Source organism: Schistocerca nitens, chromosome 10, assembly GCF_023898315.1.
Source record: "Schistocerca nitens isolate TAMUIC-IGC-003100 chromosome 10, iqSchNite1.1, whole genome shotgun sequence".
Classification (NCBI taxonomy): Eukaryota; Metazoa; Arthropoda; class Insecta; order Orthoptera; family Acrididae; genus Schistocerca; species Schistocerca nitens.
In genome coordinates, this window is record NC_064623.1 from 115,348,562 (window position 1) to 115,371,720 (window position 23,159).

Consider the following 23,159-nt stretch of genomic DNA (forward strand, 5'->3'; position numbering starts at 1 on the left):
GATGGACAGTCCTCGACAGTTGTAGAAGTAACTTTGGTTGTGCCCTAGGAAAGTGTGTTGGGACCCTTGCTGTTCATGATGCATATTAATGACCTTGCAGGCAATATTAATTGTAACATCAGATTTTTTGCAGGTGTTGCAGTTATCTATAATGAAGTACTGACTAAGAAGAAGCTGTACAAATATTCAGCCAAGTCTTGATTCACTGGTGCAAAGGTTGGCTATTTCCTTTTAATGTTCTGAAATGTAAAATTGTGCACTTCACAAAATGAAAAAGTAGTATGCTGAGAGTATAATATCAATGACTCACAGTTAATCGACCCATACAAATAACTTGGGGTAACAATTTGTAAGGATATGAAATGGGATGATGACATAGAAAGTGGTAGATTGCAGTTCACAGAAGAATACCAGGGAAATACATTCATCATTAACTACTCCTTCTATAACTACACTACTGGCCATTAAAATTGCTACACCAAGAAGAAATGCATATGATCTTGGCATCTAGTAATGTTACTGATAAAAGCTCACTAATATGTACTAGAAAAATTAAATACCCTAAGATAAATCATGCGTGACACCACATGCTATTAGTTCCCATTTGGATGCTGACTAATAGCTTAATACAGGACTCATTCCTATCAACAGCCTTTGTCTCCTGTCTCCAGTTCACCATAATATTCTTATTTACTTAAAAGAATATTGTGAATCACATAGTCAAATGCCTTTGATAGATCACAGAATATACAGTAGCCTGCAATTCATTGTCTAATGAATTAAGTACATTCTCATGGTATGGTTATGTAGCCTGCTTAGTTTTTATCCTGGTTCCAAAAATGAAATACAGAACATCAAATGGATTTGCAGTTACTAGCAACCACAATATTAACTTCTGTAAGAGGCTGTCAAATGTAAGAAAGTCTCTCAAGTGATGAGGCTGATACATTAAGGTTTATAAACATAGATGAGAACTGGCGACATTAATGAATGACTGCAGAATGTATGAAATAAAGTCATACAACCACAGCCCCATAATGCAGAAAATACACTCCTGGAAATGGAAAAAAGAACACATTGACACCGGTGTGTCAGACCCACCATACTTGCTCCGGACACTGCGAGAGGGCTGTACAAGCAATGATCACACGCACGGCACAGCGGACACACCAGGAACCGCGGTGTTGGCTGTCGAATGGCGCTAGCTGCGCAGCGTTTGTGCACCGCCGCCGTCAGTGTCAGCCAGTTTGCCGTGGCATACGGAGCTCCATCGCAGTCTTTAACACTGGTAGCATGCCGCGACAGCGTGGACGTGAACCGTATGTGCAGTTGACGGACTTTGAGCGAGGGCGTATAGTGGGCATGCGGGAGGCCGGGTGGACATACCGCCGAATTGCTCAACACGTGGGGCGTGAGGTCTCCACAGTACATCGATGTTGTTGCCAGTGGTCGGCGGAAGGTGCACGTGCCCGTCGACCTGGGACCGGACCGCAGCGACGCACGGATGCACGCCAAGACCGTAGTATCCTACGCAGTGCCGTAGGGGACCGCACCGCCACTTCCCAGCAAATTAGGGACACTGTTGCTCCTGGGGTATCGGCGAGGACCATTCGCAACCGTCTCCATGAAGCTGGGCTACGGTCCCGCACACCGTTAGGCCGTCTTCCGCTCACGCCCCAACATCGTGCAGCCCGCCTCCAGTGGTGTCGCGACAGGCGTGAATGGAGGGACGAATGGAGACGTGTCGTCTTCAGCGATGAGAGTCGCTTCTGCCTTGGTGCCAATGATGGTCGTATGCGTGTTTGGCGCCGTGCAGGTGAGCGCCACAATCAGGACTGCATACGACTGAGGCACACACGGCCAACACCCGGCATCATGGTGTGGGGAGCGATCTCCTACACTGGCCGTACACCACTGGTGATCATCGAGGGGACACTGAATAGTGCACGGTACACCCAAACCGTCATCGAACCCATCATTCTACCATTCCTAGATCGGCAAGGGAACTTGCTGTTCCAACAGGACAATGCACGTCTGCATGTATCCCGTGCCACCCAACGTGCTCTAGAAGGTGTACGTCAACTACCCTGGCCAGCAAGATCTCCGGATCTGTCCCCCATTGAGCATGTTTGGGACTGGATGAAGCGTCGTCTCACGCGGTCTGCACGTCCAGCACGAACGCTGGTCCAACTGAGGCGCCAGGTGGAAATGGCATGGCAAGCCGTTCCACAGGACTACATCCAGCATCTCTACGATCGTCTCCATGGGAGAATAGCAGCCTGCATTGCTGCGAAAGGTGGATATACACTGTACTAGTGCCGACATTGTGCATGCTCTGTTGCCTGTGTCTATGTGCCTGTGGTTCTGTCAGTGTGATCATGTGATGTATCTGACCCCAGGAATGTGTCAATAAAGTTTCCCCTTCCTGGGACAATGAATTCACGGTGTTCTTATTTCAATTTCCAGAAGTGTATATATAACAAGATGTAGGATGAATGTAAGTTTGATCTATAATGTAGTTGATGCTTAGTACATTGTTATTATGACCCATGTGGCCATATTAATAAATTAACATAAACAACAAGACTCACAATTTCCATTAGATGTTTGGTATTTTTTATTAATTATCTTCCATTTATTTCAGCATTTAACCTATCACCAGTCTTCAAAGCAAGTTTGTGTCTGCTATTAGTGCCACTAGGATTCAGTTGCATAATCATTAAAATGCCAAACTCAGACAACCTTTCACACACTAATGATCATAAACATTAATTTTGTGATTTTGTCTGTCTGTAATAAGAAGTTTATTTAATATAAGAAATAACTGTGTCAAATTACTGCAAATAAAGAGGAAATAAATTATGCCTGCTAAATTAGTGTATCTGTGTGTGTGTTTTTGAACGTTGCCATAGTATTTTTAAAATATTAGGTTTCTTACTTCCTGGGACCAGCTAAGAGTTTTTTACTACTAATTTAATTTTTTCTATTGGAATAACACATTTTTAGAGCTTTTTTGATAGTTTATACATGTATACTTCATTCCTAATGTCACAAGAAGCTCAACTTGTAAATTGTTAGACTAGGAAATAAACAGTGTCACTGGACAAGAAGAAATACTGTATATAGTTATAAAAATCTACAGTGGCAATTTCACATCCACACCACTACTTTAAACCAAAATTACCTTTCCAGTATTCTCGAAGCACAGTCTTCAAATTGCTGGAGTTCCTGCAGTTTATGAAGTGTGGAACACAAAGCAGTTGATATTTGCAGGCGTACTTCTGTTGCATCAACTTTGGGGTTTGCGGCCAACCGTGCCAGCAGATGATGTGAAACTTCTACCAGTTCTGGAGGGGGGCACCCATCTGAACACCTAACAGCCAATATTTTCTGAAAAGAAAGAACATTCATTCATAAAAATAGTATCTCTTGCACTAACAACAGCCATATAATATCAGAAAGAAGCATTCTGCTAACTCGCATTGAGCAATAGTGCATCAACTTCTTTCTACTTCTTTCCACTCCCTTGGTAATGAAACAAGGAATTTTTGTCATATTTGCTGTAGTGTATGACAAGTGCCTTCCAGTCAGATCTATATTGCTAACACTAGTCAAAATCTGTACTAAGACCACACATGTGCTATTTACCTTAAGTTTTGCCTGCATTTGTACATTTATTCATTTAAAAAATATGGATCATTTCACTTACTATAAAAACATACAATATATCTCCTCTGCTAAGGGTTCAGAACAGAATTACTGCAAAAAAGTTACATGTAGTGAGAGCTCAGCAATTTCCCTCTCAATTCATTGAATATTTCATAAAATAATAATTTTTCTTCATACGATTTGCCCTCGCCACCAACCACCTTATTAGTGTAATTTTCTCTTTATGTATTTAAAGCAAAGACTAGCATTTCCTGTATTACTAAACAGTACTGGTATAATTACGTCCTAATAAATATGCAACTAGCTACTGTCAGTGATATTATTCTTAAACGTCGGCCTTGGTGCACCAAAGTCAAATTAAACTTTTTTGCAATTCATGGCACGTACATTAAAATTACCTGTATGTAAAAATTTAAATCCCAACAAAAAATTACACTAATGAGGTGGTTGATGGTGAAGGCAAATTTTAAGGAGAAATATTATTATTTTATAAAATATTCAGTGTCTTGAGAGGGACATTGCCAAGCTCTCACTACATGTGATTTTTTTGTGGCAGTTCTGATCTGAACCCTGAGCAGAGGAGATGTATTTTTTTGTAAAACTAAAAGTTATTCAGAAGTACCAGTGTCAAGAAGAATAAAAGATAAGATATAGATGAGAAATGGCATTGAAACATTTCGTTTATGAAAGTATCTGTGAACTCTCTAACCTCTTGTAGTGAGGAATCAGCAACTCGATAATTGTGCCACTAAGAACAATGACATCATATGGGAAGATGACAAATCCACATAGGCAGAAAACTATTCACTCATTTAATTGAGAATACTTATCTATTGTAACTACCCTTCACGTGTTCAATTATTATTATTACTTTCCCCCCACTGTCACAGCTGATACTTGTGATAACTGTAGAACATATTAGGACAAGAATTAACTTAGTTTAAGGAAGTAGGTGAGGTTAGACACTCTGAAGCAAATCTGTCAATCCACTGTGCTTCTTGATATATGAGGAATAAAGAGACAAAAGTTTGATGAGAGAGACAAGAAAAGAAGTATAAGCACATGCCTGCCAGTCACTTAATAGGTGTGAAGAGTAGAAATGAAAATGATCTAAATGAAATTGTTTCACAAAATGGGTTTTCAGTGCTATTGTGTTCTCGGTACTCTGCTGCAAATGCCAAACCATGGAGAAAGTCTTTCAAACATGTGTTAGTAGATGGCACATGATCTTCTGCCAAGCTGTGCTTCCCTCTGGAGTTCCAAAATTTAAAATATAAGTGGCTTTTGTTCATTATACCACTAGTTAAAAATATAATGCTTCATTTCTGTATTTGTACTATCAAAAATAAAATGTTATGCCTCAGTATCAATGGCACTTGGAACAAAAACTTTCTTCCAGCTATTTTTAGACTGTGGCTGTGTACAAAATACAAGCTGTACTTCCAGAATAAGACTTTCACTCTGCAGTGGAGTGTGCACTGATATGAAACTTCCTGGCAGATAAAAACTGTGTGTAGGACCGAGACTTGAACTCAGGACCTTTGCCTTTCACGGACAAGTGCTCTACCATCTGAGCTACCCAAGCACGGCCTGTCCTCACAGCTTCACTTCTGCCATATCTTGTCTCCTACCTTCCAAACTTCACAGAAGCTCTCCTGCAAACCCTGCAGAACTAGCACTCCTGGCAGAAAGGATATTGTGGAGACATGGCTTAGTCACAGCCTGGGGGATGTCCCGAGTTCGAGTCTCGGTCCAGCTCACAGTTTTAATCTGCCAGGAAGTTTCACAAGCTGTACTTGCAAAGAAGAAAATAGCAACCAGCCACAGTTAATAATGCTATTGATTCACACAAATAATGGCATTACTGGTTTTGAATTGACAGCTTCATGTTCAGACAGCTGTTCACATTCGTATTACATTTATTGGTGTTTATGATAGTTGCTGATAAAAACAGATCACAGATAATGTAAACAACAACAAATGTAGTACAACTGTGAACAGCTGTCTGAAGATACACCTGTCATCTCTAACCCTATTTCTGTAAATAAACAGCATTATTAACAGTGTCAGACAGCTGTTTTATTATTTGCGAGATTCAACTAGTAAAAACTTTCTTATTGACACTTAGAACCAGTCAGTTTCCTGGCATGACATTTGGAACATTCTTACTAACGTATTTATTTTCTAATTTGTCTCGTTATGTTTGTAGTGATGCAGTGGGCAGAATAAATCTATGGTATCAAAACACCACCTCAATCTTTATAGACACAAGTAAGTTATATTCAAACAGAGATACACTTTTTTTCCCATTCTCTCAACAAATGTTAAATTTAGCACCTGGAAAATTTTCCATTTCCACTCTACACATGTCTGCTGCTCAAGATACATTGCAGTGTTTATTTCATTGTGTGGGCATCTGCTGCTTTGTACATAGTTTCTCATCTCTCTTGCTATCTATACCTATATTGGCACTCCGGAAACTACTTTGAAGTGCAGAGGGTACTCATCATGGTAAAATATGTAAGGGATCCTTCCCATTCCAACTGCATGTGGAACACAGAAGAATGACTGCTTAAATGCCTCTCTTTGTTTGCTGTATTTAGTCTAATTTTGTCTTCACAGTCCTACAGGAGCAATACACATGAGATGAAAAATATCTCTAGATTCTTTATTTAATATCAGTTATTCAAACTTTATAAGCAGGCTTTTGTAGGATAATCAGCATCTATCTTCAACAGTTTGTCAATTCAGGTTTTTCAGCATTTTCATGATTCTCCCTTGTGATAATCTGTCACCCTTCTTTGTATACATTTAATTCTTCTGTTAATCCTATTTGGTATTGTTTCCACACACTTGTATGATACTCTAAGATGGGACACACAGGTAACTTTGTAAGCAGTCTCCTTTCAACCCTGACTGCATTTTCCCAGTATCCTGACAATGAACCAAAGTCTGCCACCTGCCTTACCTATGACTTAGTTTATGTGATCATCCCATTTCACATGTCTACAAATTGTTACATTCGCATATTTGTATAAGCTGACCGATTCCGATTGTGACTCATTGCTGACATAGTCATAGGATACTAATTTTCTGTGCTTTATGAAATGCACATGTTTACATTTTTGCACATTTGAAACAAGTTGTCAATATTTGCACTATTTTGAAATCTTAATAAGATCTGACTGGGTATTTGTGCAGATTTTCTCACAAGGGAACCTCCCCATTGCACCCCCCTCAGATTTAGTTATAATTTGGCACAGTGGATAGGCCTTGAAAAACTGAACACACATCAATCGAGAAAACAGGAAGAAGTTGTGTGGAACTATGAAAAAACTAAGCAAAATATACAAACGGAGTAGTCCATGCACAAGATCGGCAACATCAAGGATAGTATGAGCGCAGGAACGCCGTGGTCCCGTGGTTAGCGTGAATAGTTGCGGAGTGAGAGCTCCTTGGTTCAAGTCTTCCCTCGACTGAAAATTTTACTTTCTTTACTTTCGCAAAGTTATGATCTGTCCATTTGTTCATTGACGTCTCTGTTCACTGTAATAAGTTTAGTGTCTGTGTTTTGCGACGGCACCGCAAAACCGTGCGATTAGTAGACGAAAGGACGTGCCTCTCCAATGGGAACCGAAAACATTTCATCGCAAGGTCATAGGTCAACCGATTCCTCCACAGGAAAACACGTCTGATATATTCTACATGACACTGGTGACGGCATGTGCGTCACATGACAGGAATATGTTGTCGACCCACCTAACTTGCACACTTGGCGAATGGGTAAAAAGATTCTTCTACCTTGCCCGATTTAGGTTTTCTTGTGGATGTGATAATCACTTCCAAAAAATTGATGAAAACATAAGAGTGTGTCACATAAACTTCAACAAATGAATGCAACAGTTTCACAGTCGCACAGTTTGCTCTGTGCTCTGTCAAAACATATGTTTTTAAGGTTTTCAAATTTTTCCGTGTGTAGACCGTCAAATCCTGCATATGTCCAAGCAAATCTGAACATGTCCTGGAATTTTGCACAGTGAAGTTGATTATGTGTGAGTGCCTGAACTCTGATAATTGTCTGAAAATAAAAAATTTTCACCCAAGGGAAGACTTGAACCAAGGACCTCTCGTTCCGCAACTGCTGACGCTAACCACGGGACCACGGCGCTCTTGTGCTCACATTGTCCTTGATGTTGCCTATGTTTCCTATGGACTGCTTAGTTTGTATATTTTGCTTATTTTTTCATAGTTCCACACAATTTCTTCCTGTTTTCTCGATTGATCTGTCTTCAGTTTTTCAAGGCCTATCGACTGCGCCAACTTATAACTGAATCTGAGGGGGGTGCGAATTTTTCTTTTGTTTCCTTTACTGCTTGCTCAATATACAGATTGAATAACATCAGGGAGAGGCTACAACCCTGTCTTACTCCCTTCCCAACCACTGCTTCCCTTTCATGTCCCTCGACTCTTATAACTGCCATCTGGTTTCTGTACAAATTGTAAATAGCCTTTCGCTCCCTGTATTTTACCCCTGCCACCTTTAGAATTTGAAAGAGAATATTCCAGTCAACATTGTCAAAAGCTTTCTCTAAGTCTACAAATGCTAGAAATGTAGGTTTGCCTTTCCTTAATCTTTCTTCTAAGATAAGTCGTAAGGTCAGTATTGCCTCACGTGTTCCAGTATTTCTACGGAATCCAAACTGATCTTCCCCGAGGTCGGCTTCTACTAGTTTTTCCATTCGTCTGTAAAGAATTCGTGTTAGTATTTTGCAGATGTGGCTTATTAAACTGATTGTTCGGTAATTCTCACAGTACAAATTTTAATTAATTTCTTCTGCTTCAATCATTATCATAAGTTTCTTGAATTTATTAAATTGCTTAAATTGTGCATTGCCAGGATTGAGTACATTTATCTTTCTAAGGGAGTGGCAGCAATTTGTCAATTGCACCAGCATATTTCAACAGATATGAGTCATTATCATCCCACATCGTTCCACCTTATTCGACGGGTCAGCAAAAGAGGCTTTTCCAAAGACAACGGCCTTTAAACTTCTCTCCTTCTTTGATGTAGTTCCAGGTCTGATGTTTCTGCTCAATGTCAGAGTCCACCATTTCCTTATACTTGAGTCTTGGTCTTCCTACCGGTCCTTTGTCTCCACGTTTCAAATCACACATTACTCTCGGTAGCCTATAAGCATCCATGGGTTGCATACGTCTACAGCATCTCAGTCACTGCAAGGTTATTTTGTCTTGCTATCTCACAACTTGGGCCTGTTTTTGATCATGCTCCAAACAAACCTCATCTCAGCTACCTGGATTCTTATGATGTCTACACTGCTAGTGGTTCATTTTTCACATGCATATGTCAAAATGGGCATTTTACAGGTTTCATAGAGGACTCTGTTACATTTTACTGGTATTTTCAACAGATGCAAATCTGGAAGCAAAACTTATACTCATTCCAAACCCAGTAATATGTATGTGACACTCCTCTAAGACTAATGTTGTTTTTAACAGTACAATATTAAACTTCCTGTAAGGTGGCTTGGTAGATGCATGGCAAATGTCACACCTACAAATTCAGAGATCTGAAGTTCTGGTATCAGTTAATACTAGTTTTTTGTCATATAATACCATTAGAGCTCTTTCCTTCTTTTATTCTTACTACCACTTTGTACCACATATTTTCAGTTGTATGCTATGTTATAAGGAAACTCAGTATGAAAGCAATGCCAAAGCCAACATGAATAATACGACACATGAAAGAGATACACTATGATTTAAAAAAGTCTATTGTTCATGTAAATTGGAGTTAACTACAGTGGTACCATAATTTTCAAAGCACAGAAGTTAAGTGATTTATGGAACAAGAATTCCATTTTCAAAACAAAGGGTGACAGTTTCTGTCAGACATCTCTTTCTTTCTATTCTGTTGATGGTTTACAAAGGCACATTTCTAAATAAATTATTGCCCTAACATGTTTCAATTGTGAATGTAAGTATTTCTATTTCAGATTATTATCAATGTTGTAGGAAAGTTCTACTCGTAGAATGCAGCAACAATAAGGGTCTGAGAGCCAGTCAGGTCAGATTTTATTTTTAGGCAGTTTCCCACATCCAGGTAAGTGAATACAAGGCTGGTACCCACATCCACCTAAGTTACACAATTTGTAAACATTTCAAAGGGCTTGCGACATGAAGGGCAATTGGCCCCTTTACCACTAACACTGTCAAATACAGTTTAACGTGCCAATACCGTGAAGACATGGGATAAGGACAGGAAAAAGAGGAACTGTTTGTTTCCGTGGACACTTTAGGTGCATTGCTCCACAAAATTATTCCATTACAGGAATGTTATGACAATGAACTTAGGCAGGGGGAAGAAAAAAAAGAAGTAAGAAGAAGAAGAAGAAGAAGAAGAAGAAGACGAAGAAGCTCCAGAAATAATTATAGTTCCTTAATTGATCAGCACAACATATTACCAAATCATAATGCTTAACCTAAGGGTGCTACACAGTGGAAGGATAACGTGTGAACCACTGACACAAATTTACATACAAGGATATTACTTTAAAGCTGCTATAATGTGAGAAATAAAGGAAAGACCGGCACTCACCTATAGACTGATGTTTGGCATGTAGAAACATGCAATAGAAAACAGTATTCACCTTAATTTTTGAGCTCTTTCTCTATTACACGCATATACACACACAACCACACAGAAACCCAAATGCACAGGCTCGAGGATGCAGCGAGACTGTGCAGTCACTCTCGCAGTAGCTTTGGGTGTGTGCATTTGGCTGTCTGTGTGGTTGTGTATACTTTTACTAGAGAAAGAGAAAGAGCTTGAAAGTCAGTACAAATGTTGTTTTCAATGGCATGTTTCTATGTGCCATGCATCAGTCAGCTCTAGGTGAGTAGTGGCCTACTTATCTTTTATGTATTATTCCATCCAGGAATTTCATTGTTGTTATACTGTATAGTTATGCATGTTTCAGAGATGGCACACTTGCTTAACTGAACTACGAGGGCAGTTCAATACGTAATGCAACACATTTTTTTTCTCGGCCAATTTTGGTTGAAAAAACCGGAAATTTCTTGTGGAATATTTTCAAACATTCCCGCTTCGTCTCGTATAGTTTCATTGACTTCCGACAGGTGGCAGCACTGTACGGAGCTGTTAAAATGGCGTCTGTAACGGATGTGCATTGCAAACAACGGGCAGTGATCGAGTTTCTTTTGGCAGAAAACCAGGGCATCCCAGATATTCATAGGCACTTGCAGAATGTCTACGGTGATCTGGCAGTGGACATAAGCACGGTGAGTCGTTGGGCAAAGCGTGTGTCATCATCGCCGCAAGGTCAAGCAAGACTGTCCGATCTCCCGCATGCGGGCCGGCCGTGCACAGCTGTGACTCCTGCAATGGCGGAGCGTGCGAACACACTCGTTCGAGATGATCGACGGATCACCATCAAACAACTCAGTGCTCAACTTGACATCTCTGTTGGTAGTGCTGTCACAATTGTTCACCAGTTGGGATATTCAAAGGTTTGTTCCCGCTGGGTCCCTCGTTGTCTAACCGAACACCATAAAGAGCAAAGGAGAACCATCTGTGCGGAATTGCTTGCTCGTCATGTGGCTAAGGGTGACAATTTCTTGTCAAAGATTGTTACAGGCGATGAAACATGGGTTCATCACTTCGAACCTGAAACAAAACGGCAATCAATGGAGTGGCGCCACACCCACTCCCCTACCAAGAAAAAGTTTAAAGCCATACCCTCAGCCGGTAAAGTCATGGTTACAGTCTTCTGGGACGCTGAAGGGGTTATTCTGTTCGATGTCCTTCCCCATGGTCAAACGATCAACTCTGAAGTGTATTGTGCTACTCTTCAGAAACTGAAGAAACGACTTCAGCGTGTTCATAGGCACAAAAATCAGAACGAACTTCTCCTTCTTCATGACAATGCAAGACCTCACACAAGTCTTCGCACCCAAGAGGAGCTCACAAAACTTCAGTGGACTGTTCTTCCTCATGCACCCTACAGCCCCGATCTCCCACCGTCGGATTTCCATATGTTTGGCCCAATGAAGGACACAATCTGTGGGAGGCACTACGCGGATGATGAAGAAGTTATTGTTGCAGTACGACGTTGGCTCCGACATCGACCAGTGGAATGGTACCGTGCAGGCATACAGGCCCTCATTTCAAGGTGGCGTAAGGCCGTAGCATTGAATGGAGATTACGTTGAAAAATAGTGTTGTGTAGCTAAAATATTGGGGAATAACCTGGTGTATTTCAATGCTGAATAAAACAACCCCTGTTTCAGAAAAAAAAAATGTGTTGCATTACTTATTGAACTGCCCTTGTATAATACAGAAAGGATTTCATCAATATATACTGTATAGTTATGCATGTTTCTGAGATGGCACACTTGCTTAACTGAACTAAAATACAGAAAGGATTTCATCAATCTGGAGGTTTTTTTTTCCCATACACTTTCTGCAGAACTGAAAAACTTGTGAGATACATCCCAGATTTTCAAATTTATGTTGAAAGGCTGCCTTTTAACGTACTTGTTTTATTTTGTACAGGATTTCCACATAGCCCTTCTCTATAATATGTCATTCATTTTTATGTTCTACTGCAAATCTTTCTTTTAATTTTTCATATTTCTGTTTCCAATTTTTATCACAATATTATGAGTTATGTAATGTAGTGACTCCTTCCATGACTGAGAAGCTTTGCTTCAAATGGCTCCATACAAGCTGAGACATACAAAAAATATTGATATCTATATAAATACAAATGTAAGTGTTTGTTTGTTCAAAATTTTGGGTCTCTGAAAGTTCTTGACCAATTGTTTTGAAATTTTGCCACAACATTGCATTCTAATAGAGGTGTGTTTCTATGTATCTAATTCTGTTTCATAAAGAAATAACTTTTGAGATTTTTTGTAACATTTCCCTATTATCAAATTTATAAAAAATTGTCTATTATATATATTAAAAAATAAGTACATAAAAACACATGCATATTCCAGTGCAATGTTGTGTCAAAATTTCAAAGCATTCACTCAAAAACTTCCAGAGATTTGCAATAATAAAAATTTACAGTACCTACATAAGTAAAAACCTAGATGTTTGTTACTTCAAATTCTCAAATCTCCATTGACCGACCAGAAGCTGAATTTGCAAGAACAATAAACCAAGCTCAAGGTCAGAGTGAGAGGGGATGAGGAGATGGTCAGACGAGTGGGAAGAAATGGAGACAGAATGGAAGGAAGGAAGGAAGGAAGGAAGGAAGGAAGGAGGGGCAGTTGGGTATACAAAACGGGAAGGAGATGGATGGGGAGAGGGGGGGGGGTAGGAAGGGGGGGGGGGAAGGATAGCAAGAGCAAATGGACAAAGAAAGGGGCAGGGGGAGAAGGGCAGAGACTGGGGAGAGAAGAAGATTAGGATGTATATCCAATTCCCACACACATTATAAAGGTGTGCTTTCTCTTTTCTTTCTTTTCCATTAAAGTAGATGTGAGCAACAGCAAAGCATGAATGAGCACAGCTGGTATATTTATAAGAATTAATGGCTTTGTGTGCGTAGTTGACCATACTGTCAAAACTACGCACCGTCAATCAATGATTTTTATGGCTGACACTACCCTCAGTTTCCCTATTGTCCGCTAAAATGGTTGCGCAGTGGTTACTATTGCCACTGTGGAGACACCAATGTCTGAAGAGCATCACATTGTCATTGTCACCAGGACATTTTCTATTTCTTTTGGCTCAACTTATTTTTTTGAGGGAAAAGATTCAAGATTGTTCTATATTTTTCTCAAGCTCTTATGCATATTTTCAAGTGTTAACAAATGTTTTCCAAACTTCTAGAATATTCCTGAATGTTCTACAACCAAACTTGTGTATGACCCACACTGTATTGACCAGCACTCTGGCAAAACTGGCTTAATCAAGGGGTTGTGCAGCATAATAAAGGCAGAGGACTAGTGCACCTACTTCCACACAGAAACATAAGAGAGAGCAAACATTTACAACAAAAAAGACTAATTCACTCAAATATTAAGTGTAACATTGTTTAAACCTCCTGATAAAATGTTGAACCAAGACAAAAGTGTAAATTTCTCAACTGAAGTCCAGAATTTGCTTATTGTTCACAGTATGTCCACACGAAACAGCTCCAAAATAAAATAATATGAGTAGACATATTAACAGTAAAGTAAAATGGCAAGTCAGTATTCACATCACCAACTCCACTCATCTGAATTAATATCAACTTCAAAAGGCTCCATTTTCTGATAAAGTCTGCTTACTGTATGATTATCAAAAAAGTGCAAGGACATACATTCTAATGTTGTGGGGTGGATTTAAGAGAATCATGTTTTTCACACACACTACTATATGCAGTTTGTTTGTTGGACAACCACAAAACATGTTCATCTTTGAACCCAAATACAAAACACCAAATTTACTTCCTAACAATCTACTTTGAGTATGTTAGATGTTATGCAAATAGGCTGATTATTTTCACTTTTTTCCCCAATTCAGAAAACAAATGGAAAAGAAAGAAGTGGCTACTTACAGCTAGTTAATAAGTAAATATAGCTGGCATTCTTGGTCCTTGAAAAAATGGTTAAGAATTTAATAGATATGTATAAGCACATTTGCTGGAAAATGTAGTAGCTACATAATTCAGCTTCCTTATTGTGTTCAAATTTTCTTTGATAAATTTTCAGTTCTTCTAGAAGAGTGAGCTTTTTCCTCTACACTGTGGTGCACAGGACATTGAGGGTTATCTATTTCATGTATTTTGTGAACTGAGTCCTGTATGTCTGTGGCTATGGACATTTTATCACAGTGGTATTGTCTAAATGCATTAGTATGTTCTCAAAAGTGTTTTTGAAAACTCTTTTGGTCTGACATATATAACACGCACAACCATTTTCACAGGAAACTTTGACAACCACAGTTGTTTTTCTTTATCTATAGGTACCCTGATACCACAGTTCCCCATATCCTTGAAGATTAACAGTTATATGGGAATTTGTGGAGTAAAATATGTGTGAATAAATGAATGAGTTGATTCTTACCATAAGAATTTCTGATGGAATAGGAGTGCAGCTTCCAGAAACACCATGCTCATGAAACCATAGGAGTGTTTTCTGCACAGCATCCATCCTTGACACTGAGGCAGTCATCACGCTCGATCAGTTCGCTGCCACAATAGCTGGAACCAATAGCAGTTCATAATTATCAAACCATGCACATACTGTCTTATTTGTCTTTCAATGTAGGAAAATCTACCTTTACACGATTTATCAACTCAGACAAAGTTTTTGACAATTTTTGACTGGTATACACTCTTCGAAATTCTGTAGATAGCATGAATAAAATGCAGGGAACCAAAGGTTACACAAACTGTGCAAAAACAAGACTGCAGTTATAAGAGTCAAAGGACATGAAAGGCAAACATTAATTGCAAAGGGAATAGGACAAGGTTGAAGTCCATCCCAGATATTACTACTTCTGGACATTGAGCAAACTAGGAAGTAGACATTTGAAAGATAGATCAAAATTGTGGGAGAAGATAAAAGAACTTTGAGGTTTGGTGATACTATTGTAATTTTGTCATGAATCAGAAGAGTAACTGAATGAAAGGACAGTGTTGAAAAGAGGTTACAAATGGACATCTACAAAAGTAGAATGAGAGTAATGGAGTTTATACCAATTAAATTAGATGATCTTAGTCAACTAAATTATGAAACATGAGACACAAAAAGTTGTAGATGGGTTTTGCTGTTTGCGCAGCAAAATAATTGACAATGGCCAAACTAAAGAGGATATAACACAAATGGCACATGACTTCCAGGTGGTATTCCATATTGACCATATGACCATAAGGTAAGAACTCATGATGCAGTAGCCCACAGTAATCTAACAAAACGGTGAGAAGAACATACACATGTGATCAAAATTGTCAAAGTTTTTTCAGTCTTGGCTTCTCCGGTCATTCCCATTGGGATGGTTGAGCCTTGGTTTCAATGCTGTGCTTGTTTTGTTACCTGTTAGAAATTCTGGATCTTTGTTGACTTCAATCAGCAATTCCTCAGTGATGTCTACACAACACTGTTTTCAGTCAAATTTCAACAGTTTCACAACAAACTTTGCTGCTACATGTTTCGTGCCCAAAATATCCAAAAAATTGCTTGACACGAGCCGGAGGATACGTCCACATCATCAGCAACCTCTCTGATGATGAATTGGGGATTTTCCAGTACCATTTTCTTTACTTCTTCCACACTGTGTTGTTAAATGGTGTTAGGGCATCCAGGGTTGCCATCATCTTTACCGTCTCCTTGACCCTCTATAACATATTTATACCCCTAGGAAACCCTTGTATACTCATACCCATTTTTCAAGGAGAATTTAATGCAAATTCTTTGACCCATTTTCTTTCAAAACTAAGAGTTTGTCAAGCACCTGAAAACATGTATAGCCTATCCAACTGTCAACAACTAATTAAATATTCAAAATGACTGAAAATGCAAGCACAACAAGACAAAAAAATATTGAAGAACAGATGGGTAAAGCCTGTAAAATTAAAAAATTCTCATTTCTTATCACACCTTGTACAAGTTTCTAAATACCCAGAGATAAAAACCATGCACAAATGACTTAAATTTGGTAGGTTAATCAGTTCTGTTTAGCAGCATTACTATCTGTTTTACTTCATAAATGAGTTAATATGGTCTGTGCTGTAATTATTAGATTTGAAAGCAAGTTTTAAAATATTGTTAATAACTGTTTGGTTCACATAAATCAGTTTTTCAGTGCTTTGGAAGCTACTTAAGGAAGCAATAGTTTTATAGCTCACCAACTGTTTATAGATCCTGTGGGTCTGCACAGTCTGTGAGTGAGAGGAGACAGCTACTGTTGGGGCACTGGGTGTAACCCTGAAACATGAGTCAGTTTAAAACTTAAATAGAATTTTTTTTCCAAATGTTGACATTATAACGTGATTTTGCATAAGAATGTGACTGTTTCCCTTTTATATATGAAACTACTCTAAGGAGTTCACAAAAATAAAGTAATCTGTATTTTGGTTAGAAGCTACACTGAAGTGCCAAAGGAACTCATATAGGTATGCATATTCAAATACAAAGAGATTTTAACTGGCAGAATACAGCACTGCAGTCGGCAACGCCTATATAAGATGACGAGTGTCTGACACAGTTGTTAGATTGGTTACTACTGCTACACTGGCAACTTATCAATATTTAAGGGAGTATGAATGTGGTGTTACAGTCAGCGCACAAGCGATGGGACACAGCATCTCTGAGGTAGCGAAGAAGTGCAGATTTCCCTGTACAACCATTTCACAAATGTACCATGAATATCAGAAATCTGGTAAAACATCAGATCTTTGACATAACTGCAGCCGGAAAAAGATCCTGCAAGAATAGGACCAACGACGACTGCTGAGGATCACTCAACATGGCAGAAGTGCAATGCTTCTGCAAATTGCTGCATATTTCACTGCTGGGCCATCAACAAGTGTCAGCACGTGAATCATTCAACGAAACACATTGATATGGGCTTTCAGAGCTGTAGGCTCACTCGAGTACCATTGATAACTGCACGACACAAAGCTTTACGCCTCGCATGGGCCCGCCAGAACTGACAATGGACTATTGGTGACTGAAAACATGTCGCCTGGTAGAAGAGGCTCATTTCAAATTGTATTGAGCGAATGGATGTGTACGGATATGGAGACAACTTCATGAATCCATGGAACTTACAAGTCAGCAGGGGACTGTTCAAGCTGGTGGAGGCTCTGTAAAGGAGTGAGGCATGTGCAGTTGGAGTGATATGGAACTCCTGATACATCTAGATAAAACTCTGACAGGTGACACATGCATAAGCATCCTGTCTGATCACCTGCATCTGTTCATGTCCATTGTGCATTCCGACAGATTTGGGTAATTCCGGCAGGACAATGCGATACCCCACACATCCAGAATTGCTACAGAGTGGCTCCAGGAACACTCTTCTGCTGGCCACCAAACTCCCCAGACCTGAACGTTATTGAGCACATCTGGGAAGTCTTGCTACATGCTGTTCAGAAGAGATGTCCACCCCCATGTACTCTTAACAGATTTGTGGACAGCCCTGCAGGATTTATGGTGTCAATTTCCTCCAGCACAACTTCAGACATTAGTCAAGTCCATGCCACATCATGATGCAGCACCTCTTTGTGCTCGCAAGCGCCCTGCACCATATTAGGCAGGTGTACCAGTCTCCTTGGCTCTTCAGTGTAGATATCACTATAGTTCAACACATACCCATAACCCAAGTTGCTGTTTCTGTACCAGTATGCAAACTAGCTTGGCAGGCTTAACTTATTTCACTTCTGCTTACTGTATTTTTTCATGGAGGGTTCAGTGACTGTTTGCAAATGATGTCATCCTGATTGGAGTACTAACTGAATTCAAAAGGGCATCAAAGAGAATTAGCTATGGTGTGGTTAAAGGAATCCCACTTAGCACTGGTCTTAATTCATTTATGGAAACCACAGCAAATGTAATAAGGATAATCTAGAACAGTTTCAAATCCAAACATGGATACTGTGTTTGACTAAAGGTTTATTTTCTTTATTTAAGCCAGACTATTATCAAAATGACAGATCAGGTGTAAAGGGGACAACTCACCAAATAGTAGGAGGGAGAGGGGGAGGGGGAGAGAGAGAGAGAGAGAGAGAGAGAGAGAGAGAGAGAGAGAGAGAGAGAGAGAGAGAGAGAGCAGGCTAAAGGAATCTTGCTAGCCTGCCCGTCTCCCCACTGTGCTACGCTACAGGTAGTGTTACGAATAGGGTTCTGAAATATTTTTTCACCTGTGTGTCAAACATTGAGGCTCAGTAATATATATATTCGTTGTGTTTCATTATAGCTCATTAAAGGATATGTCTGAAAGCTAGTTCAGTTTCGTCGGTGACTCAATGGTCCTATTATCTGGTGAATCGTCTGCTTTACTCATAAATTATTTATATTCTAATGATAATTAAATGGACACCATAGCTGCAAGCAGGCATGGATACACTTCATTGGGGACATGTTGAAAATGTGTGCCCCGACCAAGACTCGAACCCGGGATCTCCTGCTTACATCGCAGACGCTCTATCCATCTGAGCCACCGCGGGCACAGAGGATAGTGCGTCTGCAGGGACTTATCCCTTGCACGCTCCCCGTGAGATCCAAATTCCCAACATGTCCACAACACTACATTCGTAGTGCGCCTAATAGATGTTTGCCCATCATACTCATTACTCGTGGCAGATTAATCTACCAAGTCCCGAACGAGTTCGGGCATAGTGTGTGCGTTCGCACAAGAAGGTCAAAGGCCGGAAACCTATATATTTTTTTTTTTTAACTATATATGACGGTAGTATCTGTTCCCGAAAGAACAGTTACCGTCAATGACCATGCAGCTTTGCTAGAAATCAAATGATAATTAAATGGACACCCTAGCTGCAAGCAGGCGTTGATACACTTCATTGGGGACATGTTGAAAATGTGTGCCCCGACCAGGACTCGAACCCAGGATCTCCTGCTTACATGGCAGACGCTCTATCCATCTGAGCCACCGTGGGCACAGAGGATAGTGCGTCTGCATGGACTTATCCCTTGCACGCTCCCCGTGAGATCCACATTCCCAACATGTCCACAACACTACATTCGTAGTGCGCCTAATAGATGTTTGCCCATCATACTCATTACTCGTGGCAGATTAATCTACCAAGTCCCGTACGAGTTCGGGCATAGCGTGTGCGTTCGCACAAGAAGGTCAAAGGCCGGAGACCTATTTTTTTTTTTAACTATATATGATGGTAGTATCTGTTCCCGAAAGAACAGTTACCGTCAATGACCATGCAGCTTTGCTAGAAATCAAATGATAATTAAATGGACACCCTAGCTGCAAGCAGGCGTTGATACATTTCATTGGGGACATGTTGAAACTGTGTGTGCCCCGACCAGGACTCGAACCCGGGATCTCCTGCTTACATGGCAGACGCTCTATCCATCTGAGCCACCACGGGCGCAGAGGATAGTGCGTCTGCAGGGACTTATCCCTTGCACGCTCCCCGTGAGATCCACATTCCCAACATGTCCACACCACTACAATCGTAGTGCGCCTAATAGATGTTTGCCCATCATACTCATTACTCGTGGCAGATTAATCTACCAAGTCCCGTACGAGTTCGGGCATAGCGTGTGCGTTCGCACAAGAAGGTCAAAGGCCGGAAACCTATATATATATATATATATATATATATATATATATATATATATATATATATATATTTTTTTTAACTATATATGACGGTAGTATCTGTTCCCGAAAGAACAGTTACCGTCAATGACCATGCAGCTTTGCTAGAAATCAAATGATAATTAAATGGACACCCTAGCTGCAAGCAGGCGTTGATACACTTCATTGGGGACATGTTGAAAATGTGTGCCCCGACCAGGACTCGAACCCAGGATCTCCTGCTTACATGGCAGACGCTCTATCCATCTGAGCCACCGTGGGCACAGAGGATAGTGCGTCTGCATGGACTTATCCCTTGCACGCTCCCCGTGAGATCCACATTCCCAACATGTCCACAACACTACATTCGTAGTGCGCCTAATAGATGTTTGCCCATCATACTCATTACTCGTGGCAGATTAATCTACCAAGTCCCGTACGAGTTCGGGCATAGCGTGTGCGTTCGCACAAGAAGGTCAAAGGCCGGAGACCTATTTTTTTTTTTAACTATATATGATGGTAGTATCTGTTCCCGAAAGAACAGTTACCGTCAATGACCATGCAGCTTTGCTAGAAATCAAATGATAATTAAATGGACACCCTAGCTGCTAGCACTTACTTCACTGAAATACCAAATAAGAATGTGGCATCTTCTGCACTGATAAATTACAGTTTAATGCAGACTTTCAGTCTTTCTCTCTTTTCATCAAAAACTGCCTTCAGCAGGTAGTAATAGATTTGGGAATTTATTTGTTTTTCTGACTTTGTAGCAGACTAAAGACACTTTATGCTAGAGAATAAAAATTATTGATCTATATCTACATCTACACGCCTACCAAGCAAACGATTTCCGAAGTGCATTGCAAATACCACATATTACAATTTTTTTACCATTCCAATCACGTAAGGAGCACAGGAAGAATGAGTGCTTAAATTACTCTGTGCATGATGTAATTAGTCTAATTTTGTTTTCATGTTTCTTACTGGATTTATATGTAAGGAGTTCAAAGCAAATATCTATATTTTTTAATTCATGTTGGTTCTTGAAATTTTGTAAGGAGGCTCTGGTGGGATAGTTTGCGTCTGTCTTCAAGAGTCTTCCAACTCAAGTTGTTCAACATTTGTGTGACACTCAGCCATCAGTCAGACAAATCCATGACTGTCCTCCCCTTTGAAGACTGACTGCATTTCCCGGTACACTGACAATGAACTGAAGTGTCATCTGTTTTATGTATGACTGTACCTATGTCATTCCATTCATATCTCTATAAAAAATGTTACATGCAAGATTTTTAAGAATATTCCAATGTGAGTGACATCCTGGTCATTGGATACTACTTCTTTGTTTTGTGAAGTGCACAATTTTACATTTCTGAACATCTAAAGCAAGTTATCAATTTTAGTATCCCTTTGAACACCTAGCCAGATCTGACTAAATATTTGCACATCTTTTTATGGATAGTATGTCATTGTTAGCACCTGTGGTCTAGGGTGGCATCTTTGACAGTTAATCATAATGTCCTCAGCTTCAGGTTTGAACCCTGCCACTGCTTAAATTTTGAATTAAAAAAAAAATCATCAGTAATGGTAACTGAAGATTTCCGGCATAAGAAGTCATCTTAGTTCTGCCAAGGATCTTGACAAAGAGGGCAGAGGAGAAGACAGAAGCTCAGAGGACCCTTGTGCACTTGAGGTGGGAAACTGCCCCTAGGGCAACAGTGATCAATGGCCTGAGGATGCAGGAGACAATGGGAACCACTACATTAAAGTCACATAAAATGTATCCACAGGACATGTAGCCCGTAACTGAAAAGTGTCAATATGATCTCTCCATTGGCAAGAGATCCTAGAATAGTCACCTATTCGCATCTCTGGGAGGGGACTGCCAAGAAGCAGGTAACCATCAGAAAAAGATTGAATAACCAATGAAAGGATAACATTCTATAAGTCAGGGAAGTTTGAACATGATAGGGAAGCTAGAATATCTGAATACGGAACTGCTAAGACTCAATCTATAAATTGTGGGAGTCTGTGAAATGAAATGGAACGAAGACAAGGATTTATCATCAGATGAGTAATAGGCTAATATCAACAGCAGCAGAAAATGGTATAATGGTAGCAGGGTTCGTTATGAATAGGAAGGGAGGGCAGAGATTGAGTTACTGCAAACCGTTCCACGATAGGGTTGTTCTCGTCAGCATCAACAGCAAACCAACACCAACAATTATAGCAAAGGTATACATGCTGAAGACAGAAGCAGAAGATGAAGAGGCAGAGAAAATATATGAGGATATTGAATGGGTAATTCACTACATTAAGAAATATGAAAATCTAACAGTCACGGGGGACTGGAAAACGGTTGTAGGGGAAGGAGTAGATGGTAAGGTTACTGGACAATATGGGTGTGGTACTACGAAAGAGAAAGGAAAAAGACTAATTGAATTCTGCAATAAACTTCAGCTAGTAAAACTGAATAATCTGTTCAAGAATCACAAGAGGAGGAGGTATGCTCGGCAAAGGCCAGGAGACATGGGAAGATTTTAGGTAGATTACGTCATTGTCAGGCAGAGATTCTGAAATCAGATACTGGATTGTAAGGCATACCCAGTAGCAGATATAGACTCAGATCACAATTTTGTAGTGATGAAGAGTAGGCTGAAGTTTAAGAGACTAGTAAGGAAGAATCAATGCACAAAAAAGTGGGATACGAAAGTACTAAGGAATGAAGAGATACACTTGAACTTCTCCATGGCTATAGATACTGCCTCTAGGAATAGCTCAGTAGACAGTTCAGTTGAAGAGGAATGGACATCTCAAAAGAGGGCAATTACAGAAGCTGGGGTGGTAAACATAGGTACAAAGAAGGTAACTGTGAAGAAACCATGGGTAACAGAAGAAATACTTCACCATATAGTGGAGACGTTGAGTTGCAGGTAGGCACAACAAAAAGACTGCCAAGCAAGTACACTTTCAGCCAAAAAGACCTTCTTCCAACTTAGATAAAATACACAAAAGCACTCACACAAATGGAAGTGCTGTGTGGCTAGGGCCCCCCATCGGGTAGACCATTCGCCTGGTGCTAGTCTTTCGAGTTCATGCCACTTCAGCGACTTGCATGTCGATGGGGATGAAATGACGATGATAAGGACAACACAACACCCAGTCCCTGAGTGGAG

The 23,159-nt window shown here is 40.0% G+C and overlaps 1 protein-coding gene across 2 annotated transcripts in view; it reads right to left on the minus strand.

The window, feature by feature from the left end:
- LOC126210196 (uncharacterized) overlaps positions 1-23,159 on the minus strand; it is a 185,989-nt gene that overhangs the window by 46,519 nt on the left and 116,311 nt on the right. For both annotated transcript variants that reach the window (XM_049939374.1, XM_049939373.1), the window contains 3 exons: positions 16,553-16,631; positions 14,769-14,905; positions 3,185-3,390 (listed from right to left, as the gene is read on the minus strand). In XM_049939374.1, coding sequence (XP_049795331.1) covers positions 3,185-3,390; positions 14,769-14,876 — 314 coding nt within the window. In that variant the 5' untranslated portion in view covers positions 14,877-14,905; positions 16,553-16,631. The remainder of the gene's footprint in view (positions 1-3,184; positions 3,391-14,768; positions 14,906-16,552; positions 16,632-23,159) is intronic.